We start from the raw sequence: 16,609 nt of genomic DNA, 5'->3' as shown, positions 1-16,609 counted from the left end.
ATAATATAATATAATATAATTTGATAATTTATTATAATTTAATCATTTGAAGAGTATATTCTTTAATATTGTGTTTGTATTCAATAAAGAGAAGAAAAAAAAAAACTGCAAAGAACATGAAAGCAATCATAGAGAAAAAATTCCATATTAATACCTATACTTAAATTTATTTTTAACTAACTGAATATCTTTAATGTACTTCAGTCTTTAATGAGCTAACAATGGTTGAAAATTATGAGAATGATTATGTAGTACTAGTATTGCTTTAAATATTATCATATTTTGAAATATTCTTTTACAAAAGATTTAATGTTACATGAATTTAAAGTTCATTTTAAATTAAACTTTTTGATGTTTTATTTATATTCTATACAAGAAATTTGAAAATCAATTATTCTGACATAACTGCTTTATAGATCAATAACTATTTCTACTAATATACAATATACAAAATTATAAGCATAGAAAAAATAAATTTTGCAATAGAAGTTATATACAGCAAAACATTTTCAACATAATATCATATCACATATATATGTAATATAAAATGTTCATTGTTGGTAAATTTAGTTCTAAAGTAGGTGTGTCACCATCTGTTATTTGACAGACATTGGCACACCTACACGTAGTACCAAATTATTCTAATAAATAAATAATTTAATAGCCAATTAGTTACTCAGTAAATTTTAACAAATTATTAATTTTAATATTAATAACTGAGTTGATATATTACTCTATTATTTATTAATTATTTTTAACAACGTGAACTCACAAATTTAGTGCCTAACATATTTTGAAAGTGTTGAAAGTTTCCATGTGATAAAATGATGGGTGTTTTAAAATTACCAAATAGGTATCAAAATTCAATGGCATTAATAACTTTTAGCTTTTCTATAGCATAGTTAAAACTGTTTTTAATTCTTTTTGTTATATATTCAAATTTATATAAATTTATAATTGTTTATTGTGAACAATAAATAGTTTTAACGTAGAATAAAGAAGACAAATAATAACATTGCCTTGTATTTACAGGGTGGCTAATAAATATTTTAAATTAGTTCACATATATTTAATATGACAATCTTGTCATAATATAAATTTAGTTAATTAAAACATGGGATGTAAATTAGATGACTGTTGGAGTGATATCATACCTACATCAGATATGAATACATGGAATCACAGCAAAAAGTATAAATTTAAAGTGTAAATAGTTTATTTTAGAATTTTATAAGGTATATTTTTAATTTTATTGTAAATTATTGTAGCAGTTATTCTTACCACATATGTGGGGTAGTATAGGGTGTTCTGTTGTTGTTGTGATGTCAGAAAAGTGTTGTTTCTCTAAGACTATTGCTACAAACTTCTTGTATGTTTGTGTATACTTTCATTTAAGTGTCACTTAGATTGTATGAAATAACTTATAATTTAATATTTTAGAACTCTTCAGTTCTAAAATATTAATTACAAATATCTAGTTTTCTGCTTATCCTGCTAATTTTCTAATTATCATATTTTTGTGATAACAATCATTAGGGCTAAAATTTGATAAAGACAAAATGCATTTTCATAATTTATAAAAGAGAATATTGTTAAATAAAGGCATTTTTTTCATTGTCTCCAATTTGTTTTATTGTCCTCAGATAGACAGTGGCAATTAATGCATATTATGACAAGATTGTGATATTAAATATATGTAAACTAATTTAAAATAAATAGTTTTATTCTTCCAATATTAAAAATTTTGTAAATTTTCACTTATTGTGATGATTATTTTTTTATTAATATCATTTTTATTTATTATATAATTAATAAACAAGTGATACATAAAATATAAACTCAAATCCATTCAATCAAAGAAACCAAGATCCAGACAGAAAATGGGAAATAGGATCCAAACTTATGTCCTTTAGTAACATATCACATGTTCTAATCATTTAAGCCACCAAGACATAGTTAATCTGTCTTCTAATGGAACTGTATAAATGAAACAGGATAAGTGTGTCCTATTAGTTTAACTGATTAAAGAATTCACTAAGTTACCAAAAGACATGGATAAAGATCCATCTGGGGCTAAATATATTTTTCAAGTCTATATTGTGGTTTATTTCTTTGAATAGATACAGAGTTTATAAATCAGACTTATTCTTTCAGTATAATTTAATTCTTCGTTAATATCAGTCGTCATCTAACATACAAATATAGTTATTATTAGAGAAGTTCCCTGAATTCTATAATAATAACTTAGTTTTGTGTAAAATAATTATCTTATAGTAAACAAAAAATAAGAATATATGAAACAAAATTCTTTTTAATAATTAATATATGATTTTTCTTTATATATTCCTGGTCAATATATGTGAAATAAGTTCAATTTTATAGTATACGCAAATTATTCATTCAATAATTTATACTATATTTTATATAAAAATTTTAAAAACAAAAATAAAAAATTATTTTCTTGTGAAAAATTAAAGATAATCATGTGTAATTACTCCATTATTCTTATAATTATTCTAGTTTTAGATCAACTTTCTCCATTTGATGATTAATGGAATGATATGACAGCAATATCTAGTCATGTTCATCTCATGAGATGACTAGAAAAGTAAAAAATAAAGAAAATAAGACTACATAATCATATAATTATCTCTCTTGAGATGATAACGAAAAAATAATAGAATTGATTAGTTCTGAATATTCAATTTTATAAGCAAATAATATGAAACAAAAAGAAAAGATAAGATAAAACAGGATTACAAATATTGAATATCAGAAATAATAATCAATGAACACAAATTTAATAACACTCAATGATAAATAAATAAAAAAAATATCCAATAATTACAAATATCTAATTTTCTGCTTATCCTGCTAATTTTCTAATTATCATATTTTTGTGATAACAATACAGATTCATAAACATATTAATGTTGATAATTTTTAAATTCATATAATACATCAAAATAAATATACAAATGAATTCTGAAATAATATATATAATAAAATCTTATATATTGTCTTGGTTATATTATGAAATCAAAGTTAATATATACTTTTAAGAAAGATGCTATATATGTACTGTACATATATATTCATGTATGTATATAATCAATTAATAATTTTTATTTCATAATAAGCATCTTTACATAATTTTTTTACATAAAAAGATCTATTATGAAATTTATTCTTATAGAATTTAACCAAAAGAATTTTGTTTGGTTCACTTGTTATTCGCAATTAAGTAAGGAACTCTAATAAATTTTAAAATTAAATAACAAACTACTAGAAATTACTCCCAAAGGAGAGATTTCTAGTAATTTGTTATTTAATTCTAAAATTTATTAAGAATTTCATTTATTATTGGTGAAGGTAATATTTTAAGTATTATGTATTGTTTTGTTGTTTGCAACTTTGTAAAATTCTCTTGACATTTTAAATATGTATGTACTTTATAAGCACTATATTTAAATAAAACAATGTTATAAAAATATTGTCTATAGTATTAAATAAAATGGAAACTACAATTAATTAATTAGAATTCTTTTTCTATATTTCAATGATTTCAAATAAATTACCTATGGTTCAAAATATGAATAATGTAATAATAATAAATAATTCTTAAATAACTTTTATAAGTGGCATAAATTTTAATATAAATGATCTTCATTAATAAACATATTTTTTTATTTTAAAATTTAAAAATCTGTTAAACATATAATTTATTGAATTATATGTTGAACAGATTCAATTACTACTTCAATTAAACACTATTGATCAGTAATAGCTGCTTTAATGTATCCTTAATAAGATATATTATACGAAATTTAATAATTTTGTAATTTTACATTGTGGAAAATTATAAGACAAAAAATGTTCATTATACTTTCTTTTCCATTTACTTTTTCCTTCACAAAGTAACACACACATTAGCTAATATATATATTTATTTATTTATTTATTTAAATGTCAATTTTGAGTTATAAAACGTTTTTTGTTAAAATAATAACTGAATCAATACTAATTTCATCAAGTTCTTTGCAAGTAATGAATTAAATTTCATTACTGGCAAAGAAGTTAATACAAAACTTTGGGGCTTATTTCTAGTTTAAAACATTACCCAAAGGCAAAATATATAAAAGGAGTAAGACTCACGTTGTCCTACATTAGCTTCTTTTATCTTATCTCTGATAACTCTGCATGCATCGTATACAACGGCGGATGGTTCAAATTGCATAGTTTCGCTGACATTTTTCTCTACAATACTCACTTTTAATGACAGTGTCATGTTTAATGATGATATAGTTCAACTTTTCAAGCTAAAAATAAAATTCACGATTTTTTAAAATAAATAACAGATTTTATATTAAAAATATAAACTGAATTGCAATAAAACTTAAATATATATTTATTTATACAAATATATTAATTTATTATTCTAAAATAATAATAATTATTATTATTATTATTAAATTGTAAAATATAGAATAAAACTAAATAACTAACAGTATTTCCATCAATATTAAAGTTCATCTACATAAACAAACACATAATAAGCCTAATAAACAAAAATATTCCAAACACATTCATTCCCAAAGACATTAGAAACCATAATTAATCTGCTAAAGGAAAAAAGTAATATTCCATATTCAAATTACACATTTACTTCCATCTGCATAATTACATTACCTTATTATCTGTAATATATGATCAAGAATGGATCGATTACCAGCCATTTTCTTCCAAAACTTTATTCTTCCGATATCGATTAACTAATAAGAGAAGTTTTACGACATGACTACAACTCCTATATATTTTTTCCCTAAGCTAAAATAAAATTACCAATCGAACATTCGAAAAACTCACATCTTCAACTAGTACATCCCAATAAAGCCGTTGGTTGAAATCCATTCCGTCTAAAAATCGGTGATTATTTTTAAGAGGAAGAGGCAGTTGGAACAGAATTTCGAAGATGCTATCGCTACAACTGAACTGATGAACAGGGAGGCACAGCATCCAGCTAAAACCACAGGCGCCTGTCTGTCCGACTGTGGCTACCAGTTACAGCCGCGACGAGAACTTTCCCAACACCATAAGCTACCAACTTGGATGTAAAGCAGGATATTTATAAGAGACTTGATGACCGTAACAAACTCGTCGCCACGAAATTTCAGAAAAAAAATCGCAAAATTTCTTTATAACAGTGTTGCGTGTTTAGAAACGCATCCGAAATGTTTAAGAAAATTACTTTTTTCTATTTAATCGAAATTTTAGATAAGGTAATGTAAATAAGCAAAGTTTGCATTATTTTCGCATAAATTGTACCCACTCTTCTTGACAGTTACCATTTTGGGAATCCTTCATTCGTTTACAAGTCTAGGTCAAATGTGTTCTCATTTATTATCCAAATTTAGCCGTAGGATTCCGATCCAACATTTAAAATTAAATTCTTAAAGTCTTAAAATTATATATTTGTATATTTCAACAAATATATCTTCAACTGATTTATTAAAAAAAAAAAAAAAAGTGGCTTAAAACTTACCAGAAACATTCGAGAATTTTAACGTGACAAAATACATCACACTTTTGTTTTCTTCCCCGTTATGAAAATGTGATAAAACGTCTCGAATATTTCCCAAAATTGCATTCGTATAAAGTATATAAGTAGAATGTGTCAACAGAATAAGACGACAGGAAGTTGCAGTCGTCTGTCCTAAGGCGACAGCACGTGGGAGAAAACAACACTCGCCTCCTCCCACCGACGAAATGTGACCTTTTTCTCTATCCGACACGATGCAGTGATAATGTAACAAGACGGGTGAATCGACACCAGCAATTCAGTTAAATAGGGGTTTTGTGAATAGTATCACTCCATCGGGCACACGCGGCACGACAGGCCAAAGTCGTTGTACAGGTTCAATTGTTTGTCACGCCATCCAATAAAACCAAACCAGAAAAATCATCATAGACACGCACGTCGTTGGCATATTAACGTAGATATCCGGAGAATTTTTAAATTGTCTAATTTATTATTAATTTTTCTTTTTCGCCGCCGCCGACTCTTGGCATCTTCGACCGCATAGGAAATTGCATAATGAATATTATTAAATAATAATCTACGTAAGAAAATAGTGACTAGTAACAACGTAATAATTTGCTTTTTAAGTGTAGATATCATTTTTCTGAATAATTATCCTTAAATTCGCAGTTTTTCAATCTTACGTGAAGACCTTCAAAGCGCATTTTCAGACTTGCACATTCATGTAAACAGGTCTTACGTAAGCTTAAAAACACGTTCAAATCTTTGCCTACATACGTAATACACAATAAATGCTAAAAAGCCTTTGTGGACTCAAATAATGATTTAATGTAGTATACGGTATGGATATACACATAGGCTATACTGAAGAAATTCTTCGTCGCTACAGCTTTTTAATCATTTTACCAAATTCGGCAAAGAAACGTTACTTTCTAAATTACCATACGTGCGAATAATTTTGATGGAGGCATTTTAATTAGAACATTAAAGTAAAAAGCAACCATCGAAAAATCGTTACTACAGTATATTATTGATAAACGAGGTTTGTTTGATGTGGTTATTATAAATTAGCCAAGGTGGATTAATCTGTTCATCCCGTAATAGGGCCGTTTTCTGTAGTTTTCTTTTAATTTTAGCAATAAATCACCCGGACAGCTTATTATGTTTGATAAGCGTTAAGATGCGGTTTTGATCGTAGTACTTCCATGAGAAAAGTGTACGTTCTTAAATCAATCTTACGCGTTATATTAACTTTCTGTTCGCGATTCGGTCGAAACCATTTGGAAAAAGAATAAAATATCTATTAACGAATGTATTCTTCACCCGAACACAATGAAGAATTATTCACTAAAGAGATTTACATTAAAAAAAAGAGAGAAAAAAGGCACTGACGAGTGTGTGTGAATCAATTTCTTTACATTTTTCCCTTCTGCTAAGATTGAAAGTGTTATAAAAAAAAATATATATATATCTATTTTAGTCGTTAAGTACAAAAAGGTTCATTTTCAGTAAAATGGTCTAATGGATGCAGAGATATCAACTACAAGAGACGAAAGTAACAGAAGCGTAACAACCGGGCTAGAGAAGCCGACTGAAAGAAAAGGAAAAGGAAAAGAAAATGACAATCGGTAGAGAGAGAGAGAGAGAGACAATATCCTTCAGACCAATGAAAATGACATTAGGTTCATACCGAATACAAAGAAGAATGAATAATGACAGACATAAATGAATGAGAAAGCGAAAGGATCGATCGTCAAATGATCCTCTCTCTCTCTCTAACATTCCTTCCAGGCGAAAAAATTGAAAGTCGAATATCTATCGGCACAATTCTGTAATCAAAGCAGCGAACTGTATACGGGGCGTCACTGGTAGACAGGTTTGTCGACACCGACCCGACTAAGGTCAACGTTCCTCTAGTCGCACCCATATCTGGTCGAAGGTGCCGGCTGCCTGCAGCACCCGTCAAACCATATTTCTTCTCTTTTTTTACAAGCTACATTGTGGATAAGATATTGTTTTCGGTGTCTAGCTCGTCTTCTTGGTTTTCTTCCATAGTTACCCGTGTATGTGCATGTTCTGTAAGTTGTGGGTCTTATCTATGTTACGTGTTCATGCGAGAGAACTTGAATACTTTGACTAGGCTAACAGAGCCAAATAATTTACTGCTGTTTTCGCATTTGCCGGTTATATTAACGGTTCGATAAACATACAAAATGCAAATTATATTATTTTATATATTTATACATAGTTTCTTATAAGATTATCATTTAACCTTTCTTATATGTCTTTTTTAAAGAAAATTATTATTAAATCTATCAAAATGGCATTCCATCCATCTACAATATATAATTTTCGCAGTTTTTTTTCGGTAGCAATTTTTGTTTTTTATTAAAACTAAGCTATTTATTTAATGTCGAAACCGCTATCATCACTAAAAACATCCATAAACTTTGACTTAATATCTTCTAAACGTGACTTATTCGCTCGGGGGTCTGCGAAGATAAAGATAAATATCCACTTTTACAACTGGATGAAGTGAAAAAAACAAGAAAACTAACAACTCGAAACTTACTTAAGAACAGGAAAAAAATAGTAATTTGTAAGAAAATAATCTAGATTCGAAATATAATTAAAGATGATAATAAACGATCAAAATTTAATCGATATGAAGCAAAGGAATTTGCTGAAATTTCTGAAACTCGCAGGTTATAAGAGAAAAAAAGGGGAAAATGATTAAAAATACAATTTTAAACGCCGTTTCGCGAAGAAAGAATCCTAATTTTGAACACGTTGGATGCTATCAAAATCAATCATTCGCGATTTCTCTAGCCATTCGGTCGTAAACAACTTTTTTTTTTCCTTCTTATCGCTAAAACGTTTGAGATGAAGATATTTTGTTCTCCATTAAGGCGACAAGGAAAACTCAGCTACCGAAATTCTGACTATATATATAACTTAGATATATATATATATATTTAAAAAAAGGAAGAAAATCGTACGTCATTGATTCTTCTTAACATTTCTGCAGCACAGGACCGTTACTTCTTCAATTTTATGGCGACTAATTAGCATATTTAATGAACGTGGGCAAAGCCATTGATCTAAAGATATGACAAAAGAGGAAAGTCGGTATATAATTAGTTGTGCTACAATAGATAACTAAACGTAGTCGAGTACAAACTGTATACAATAAATCACTATAATTCCCAAGTGAAAATTTGATCGTTGCACCAATTAACTGAGCCAAGTGAGTCGATTGAAATGCAAGAATGAAACAAAGCTGTTTCTAATCTTGAGATTTACAGCTGACATTCCGAAGCTTGCGTCACAACTATTTGTGACATTTTCGGAGAAAAATATTTTGGATAGGAAAAACCTATCGTCCTTTGGAATCTCCACACTTCATCTAAATGCGACCGAAGTGGAGAGAAGCGCTTCACTTAAAGAAATCAATTGTAGAGGGATGAAATTGTCGACAACTGATGAGCAGTAATCCCGTATTCGTGACGATAATATCAATAGAGTAAAGCATCGAGAGATTTATGGTCTCGGATCATTTGATAAATCCTTTTTTTCCGTTAAGTATGATCTTTAACTTAATGCCAGCTCTCTTCTATTATCGTTGTATCATTTTATATATTATCTAGAAGAAGGAATTTAGTAAATTAGCGAAGACATTCGTTAAAAATTTTCCAACTATAACGCTTAAAAATGGAATTTTTTTAATTTAAAAAGTTTAATTTTTAAATTAAGCGTTCACGTAACGAATTGCTAGTTACAAAATTACTCATTCATCTAATTACTTTTCGCCAAATTTCTCCTATTTTATACAGTAACAAAATAAAAAAAAATTAAACTGAAAAAATCCTAGAGAGTCCTTGACTTATAACTTATAGATTATTAAGTCTAAAAAAAAAAGAGAGTTTACAATTCTAAATATATTTTTATTACTTTTATCACGCACGAATCTATTTTTACTCCTTAATTACAACACATTTATTTTAATCAAGAAAAAAATAATATATATATATATATATAAAGATATATGCTATATTAGTCTATGTATTAAACTATAAATTTATAGACTTAAATAAAAAAAATTATTTTGAAACATCGGAATTTACTTTTAAGAAAAAGCTTTTTACAAGAAGGTTTCTGTATTTTTGTAAGAGAACGGTTTATTTAGACCAAAAGTTACGTAAATAACAGAATATCGGTAAAGAGATTCGTCTGTTGAACTATTTTTGTCTGGAGAGACGAGAGATTGGATGTGAAACTTGTAAAGAAATCTGTGTCTGGGCATCGGGGGAATTGGATGCTGTTCCTATCTATCTCCGAATCAAATAATGATCTTATTCCCTGATTCAAAAAGCCATAGGAAAGTAGGAAATCGTCCATTTACTGAATAAATCTTCCTTTCTCACAATAAAGAGTTTTATTTAAATAAATAAAACTGAAACAACAATATGGAATTTTATATACATAAGATACAAATATTACGAAGCTAAAGGTGGTGAAGAGATGATCGATAGATACATCTCGATCGAGTCATGCTTCTTTTTTCCTACAGTTCAAAGTTATTTTCTGTCGAATTTTCAATCATTTGTGTAACTTGTTGTTCGAAAAATTCTATCAGGTGAAAGATTTTTATATGTGGAATTTCTTTATGGCACGCAACTTTCTGTGAACGTATTTAAGTCGACATCAAAATACAACTAAACATCTTGCACACGCGAATACGTTCGATATATACTTGGAACCGATCCATATGAGAATTATTAAGAGAAAGAGAAAGGGGGGAAAATACTATATGTCGATATTAACCTTTCATCGTGAAAAAATAAAACCCTGTAGATAAAAGTCGAATTAGAAATAACAAATGGTGCAAATTCAACGCAACAATTCGTTTCCCCTTCAATGAAGTGTGTATACACTAGAACATTTATTAGTATACGAAAAGGTAAATTATGAAAATTAAAATTATCTGCAATTAAATAATGGCTCCACGCTTCGTGCTTGTAAGTTATCTGGATCAAAGAGCAATTTGCAAGCTTGAAGCATAAATTACCTGTTCACGAAACTAAACTGTAGTGAAACTTTTGTAAGATAAACAGAGAATAATTTCCAAAATTCTAACTAATCAAATAATTTTTTTCAATCAAAATAACAATTAAAAAAGTCATTGATAACATTAATTACATTAATTTAAAAATAGCTTATAACTTCATAAATTTTAATTTTAGTTTATTGCTTAATAACTGATTTAGATAAACACTATTTTCAATATGCTGAGTCTTTTTTGTTTTTATATAAAATACATTAACATATGTTGGAAAATATTTGAGGACATTGAATATAAACATTAATTCCATAAAATTGACTTTTCTCCCTAAAATATCTGTCAAAAGCTGTAGAAACTGCGTACAGTTTCTGTTATCTATGCATGCACTGTTTATTCAGTAGCAAACCGGTATTATGCTATACAGGAAACACAAATATCTCTTTGTAGACCAATTTTCGACTTATACTATCGATTGAAAATAGCAAAATCGATAAAAACAGTATATTTGGTGATCGGAATCAATTAAAAAATAACAACAACTTTACACTTAAGAATGTGATGTATTCGTTGATGAATGCAAAGAAAGCAAACAGCGAATACGATGAAAAATGACTGTACAATCTTACTATTCAGTTTCTGTTCCGTAAAATTTTTGTGCGTTTTTCTAATTTAATTTTAATTACTTATTTCATAGCAAAATATTATTTTGTGAATGATGTTTTTGCATTTATTCCTAAACAATATTCAGAGGACTTGATAAATGGAGCATATTAAACAGCATCGGCTTTAAAAAAGGAAAAATTTATGAGATTTTAAATAAGGAAATTAGCACGAAATGGATATGATTGTTGAATAGTTAACGTTTGACATGTGATGCTGTAAGAACTATGGGAATATAACGGTTCCTACGAATAGTTCGACTCGCAATTTAAGGGTACTGATAATGAACAATGAGAGAAAAACATATGGAAAGCTGTAAGGAGAAGACAAATGAACTTGCATGTATAATACAATATGAAGGACGGAGTAGGAAATGGCCAATATTTTTATATGTAAAATCAACTACTACATGAAAATGAAGACCATCGTAGAATCGAAATAACAGAAACTACATTTGATCAAATTAATGAGTAAACAGTGAGTGAGATCAATAACAGTTATTGTTCATAGGCTGTATCTAACTTTAAAATTTCGGAACATATTTAAAAATATATCGTTCATAAGTATAATTCTCTTTACATTGATTAACAGGTAATTTTGTATTAAACTCACAACAGCGCTGTTATCTACAGAACAGCGCACGATATTGTTATAAAGCTGTTATCAATTGATGATGGGAGGAAAAACTGTTGAAATTTTAATTAATGTGGCTACAAATCGATAGAAAATTTAGAAAGCCGATTGGATGGATAAAAAGATTAAGTGAAAAAGTTTTGAATGATTTACTTTCATTTTTTTCACAAACTGAGACGCTAAAGTAACTTTATAATATCAAAATCAAATTAGAATGAGATAAATTGAGGGCACTCAAAATAGCAATAATTCAATTTTAAGAGCGCGGAACTAAAATGCCGGAATAGAGAAAAATAATAAGTAACTTTCAATCATTAAAACGACTATAAAATACTCGTTTGTAGATTTAAATCGTTTAATTTTCGTGGAAAATAATATATTTCTTAGAAAGGTAGTTATATTTTAGTAACGTTATAGGCTCTATTAAGCTCTTCCTATCTGGAAAAAAAAGCATTTAAACACACGTGATTGAAATTCTAACCGTATATAAACACATTTTGTTTCATCTTTCTGACGGATTTCCTTATAGACTTAAAACTTCTCTCGTTCTAGATGAGGGGGAGAGAAGAGAAGGACAACACACTTAAAGAGCGGCCTTTGAACGAGGAAAAAGTTGGGCAAGAAATGCAATCGGCGACAAAAACCCATCAGCGAATGCACACAATGGAGAGGAAGTGTGGGAGTCTACTCTGTCCAACGTTATTTGAATACGATTAAAGCAGCCAAGACGAACAGTGCTGTGTAAACAGTTGTTAATGTTAGCGGAAGTGGAGCGGATAAGTGCACGACGGGAACCAGAACCGTCTTTCCGACGTCATCCGATCAAAACGTAGTAATGGATGACCCCCGACGACAAACAGATCTGGACCGAAAGTTAAATTGTTCTCTTTCTGCCACACAAAACCCGACATATTGACTAGACATTGAATAATTTTACAGCGGCTCTCCTTTTGTTGTACGGTAAGGAAATCGATGCGAATCAGTTTATCCGCAGATAATTTTTCTTAAACGTTGCAGAATCTAGCAAAACTTTTATTTTTCTTTCCAGCCACTGGCGTGTGTATGTGTGTGTATCTTTCTTGCACTTCATTAACGACACTATCAGATGTTTTTCTACTACATAAACTTCCACATATTGATCAGACATTCGGCGATTTTAAAAGAATAGAAAAAGAAATTTTTACAAAAAAAGATGAGAAAACCCGAATTATTTTACACAAAATTTTACGATAAAAACCAGTAAATCTGCAGTTATCTGCGGCAAGATATACGAAGAGCGAAAAAGATAGCGAAGAGTCGACAGCCCTTTTTATCGTTTCCATCGAACGAAATTGCAATTTCGTACAATTCGAAAAATCTGTCATACGATAAATTAGGAAACGATCGACTGGCCTGACTGCAGTAAGCATTCTTCTTCTCTACTCACTGATCGATACCAAATCGATGGTGGATGAGAAAACCGCAAATTTCTTCTATGACTCGACCGAAATATCCAATCTCTTAAACCTTAACTGACAATCAAAACGTATGGATACTATTCAAAAGCTAAGTGACTGGCAACGACTATTTATTTCGCTTTATTTTGACTATTTATTACGATTATTTTAACTTAAAACTCGAGTCCAAACAATTAATTAAAATCGCACAACGTCTCGGAGATCGGTAATAATTTTTAAATCTACAAAAACTTAATTAGTTTCTACAGTTTTAAATGAAGATTCGCGCCCGTAAGGGAGTCGTGGATCATATAGGCGCTGGAATCTACATAAATTTATATTTTTGCTTAATTTCACATTCGTGGAGATTTCGCATTTCTTCTTTCCATTAAATTCACAGTTAAAGACTAAGTAATTTTATAAGTGCAGCTATTAAAATTAATGCTTCTCTTCACATTCGTTTAGCAGAAAAATTCAACAATTTTACCATTTTTGTATGAGAAATGTCCATTTTTCAACACAAACATATTTGCAACAAGATAATAAACAACAATTTTCATAAAATCCTGCTTTTTCCATAAACTTTATATATTTTTAAATAGAACAGAATGTTTATTAATCAAGAAATTTATATAAATGACAGTTAATCAATTTAAATTCTTAATGTCGGAGACGAATAATTAATTTTATTAAATAATTGTAATAACTGATTATATACAGGATGGTTCAAAAGTCAATTTATTGTGAGTTTTACAAGAAAATCAGAAATTTGTGTTGCACAAGAAGGAATGAGATTTGTAAGTGATTAAATATTTGAATGAGGCAGTAATTAAGTCTCTACAATTGTTAACCTTATTTTAAACTAACCTGCATATACGAAATTTTAAAACTGAATAAATAAAATATTAAATACAGGAATAATACGTTAATCGGGTTAATTTATCCTCCAATTCTATCATTTATATATATATATACATACAGAAACAATTATTTTTACAACAAAAAACCCGACAGCAGCTACTATTCTAGCTTTAACATAGTTCTATTCAGAGAAGGTTGGTCAAATAGGACTACACAGAGGCCATTTCCGGGATCACCAGATTTACAGTTGTACATTTGACCTCTGAACTCGAACTTCGACGCTTCTTATATTTAATTACAGTAGAGTGTTAATCATGTATTTCCTTCCAAGTTCTACGACAACAAGAATAATAATTAAAAAACGAGATTTATTCAAAAACGTTTTGAATGAAAAATAGCATTTTTCTAGAGAATGGGAGATTTCTCTCTTCTAATGAGGGATCCATCTTCCGTAAATTGTGTGTCAGATGCAAGCGCCATTGCAGTGACAATTACTATGCAACTGTGAATGAGTTTGTATAGTGGGAGATCGTTTAGACGATTATTGTGTTTTCTGTTGAATGTTCTTTTTTTCTTTGAGTCGCGTGAAGATTGTCTTGTTCCCTTTTGTTGCAGAAAGAAATCCTTTTTTTTCCTCGTATGAAATGCGGGATTTGCAGCATCGTTTTCTCTATTGAAATCACTGCTAGAAGGCGATACGAATCGATATATTTTATAAATAATTTCAAACACCCTTTGAAATAAAGGATTTTTTTTTTTTTTTTTTTTTTTGCTAGAAACTATAAATTAAAAAGAAGGAAAATTTAAATAACTATAAAAATAATTTGAATATTTTAAGTAATTTATTAAGTCTTCTTCATACGATAAATATCTAGAGGAGAATAAAATCGAATTTTACAAACCGAGGCAAAATTTTTAAGTTTTATTTGATGAACGAACTTAGAAACGATCGAAAATTGCCTTTTATTCTTATTGAAACCGTATGAGAAACAACAGCTCATCTGTGCCAGACGAATGGCAAATAAAGCTGACTTACGCGATAACTTATCATCAATTTTTGAGCATTTAGAAAATTTGCATAGTCGTAAAAACGCTTACTTTGCATGAAACGACTCTAAAGTGCGTTTTTTTTTTTTTTTTTCTTTTCTTTTCTTGGGGATGCGGGTGAGAATCGCTACCCATTTTTATCAAACTAAAAATCTCTTGAATGCTACCAGAACAAATTACGCCTTTGTAAATTTAATAGAATTGCGAAAAATCATTATAAGACGTGTAAAAGGTGTGAAAATATTTTTCCGGAGTTTCGCGTAGAAAAATGTCAACATATCTCCGTTTTATCGATATCTAGAGGAAGAAGAAGAAGAAAAAAAAAGTGGTAATCGAAAGAGCACTCCATAAAATTTCATATAACGCATCGGCGATTAATAAGAAGAAAACGGAATATTACTATCGAGATATATATTATTTTGTTTAAAAAAAAAAAATAGTTGTCGTCTTTAGGCGATTTTAATCTAGAATCTGCTCCGAAGGTCGCGCAATCTTCCAACTTTCCAATTATTCCATCCACAAGCTAGTTTGTCAATCACGTGTTACGACATTTTCTGTATGAAAGGGAACAATAAGAGCAAAAACCAATGTCACAAAATAAATAATCTCCTACGTATGACAAATGGAAGTTAGCGAATGAATCGCTAAAAATTCCAGTCACGAATATTCTATCAACGAAGCTCAATCTATACAGAGGTGTTGATCGTAAGTGAAAGAATTATGGTGTAGCGTGTATAAGAAAAAAACCAGCCGTGTACGACTAAAATACGTAAAAATATGTAAAGTTTACGTGAGAAAAAACTAGTCTTTTTTTATCTAACGATTCAAAGCGCTGTAAAATTCCATAATTATGTCGTTGTCGCGCTACTAAATCATCTTCACATTATCAAACCAGCGTCAGAAAAAAAATGATAGAAAAAATTAACAAGACGAATATAATTATTCAATAACTGTAATAAAATAAAATAAGAAGCGAGCGAGGAAGAAAAACTCCACAAAACTCGAAACTAGTTTCAAAATTATAGTCTACATAAAACGTCATTTACTAGAACAGCATAAATTAAAGAGCTATCATGGTTTTTTTCTTCTGATCTTATCAACTTTTAAAAGCTTTTGTATCAAACTCTATCGCCAGATGTTTGTTTTTATATTACTCTAACGATCTTTACGCTTTGGCAGAAAGTATATCTTCACTTGGCTAATGGAGATTACCCAGGTGATGGAGAATAAATAACAACCTTCGACGAGAAAAATTGCCATCTTGTTATTCGAATGTCTTCGAATGCTTACAAATCTTAGTCAAATTAATATAGGCTCGTTAGAATATTGGACAGTAAGACGTTACAAATGAGGGAACCATCAGTTTTAAGT

At 29.0% G+C, this 16,609-nt stretch overlaps 1 protein-coding gene across 6 annotated transcripts in view; it reads right to left on the bottom strand.

The window, feature by feature from the left end:
• The window catches only part of LOC136985179 (talin-2-like), a 164,144-nt gene that overhangs the window by 100,059 nt on the left and 47,476 nt on the right, over positions 1-16,609 (bottom strand). For 4 of the 6 annotated variants that reach the window (XM_067282387.1, XM_067282385.1, XM_067282390.1 and 1 more), the window contains exon 2: positions 4,156-4,319. In XM_067282387.1, the coding sequence (XP_067138488.1) occupies positions 4,156-4,288 (133 nt within the window). In that variant the 5' untranslated portion in view covers positions 4,289-4,319. Of the gene's footprint in view, positions 1-4,155; positions 4,320-4,689; positions 4,757-5,542; positions 5,727-16,609 lie in introns of those variants that run through there. The other 2 variants (XM_067282388.1, XM_067282389.1) reach the window with 2 other exon arrangements.

The sequence above is a fragment of the Centruroides vittatus genome, unplaced genomic scaffold, assembly GCF_030686945.1.
Source record: "Centruroides vittatus isolate TY-2023 unplaced genomic scaffold, ASM3068694v2 contig_955, whole genome shotgun sequence".
In the NCBI taxonomy this organism is placed as follows: Eukaryota; Metazoa; Arthropoda; class Arachnida; order Scorpiones; family Buthidae; genus Centruroides; species Centruroides vittatus.
The sequence above is the reverse complement of the archived record's forward strand: the minus strand, read 5'-3'. Positions and strand labels throughout refer to the sequence as shown.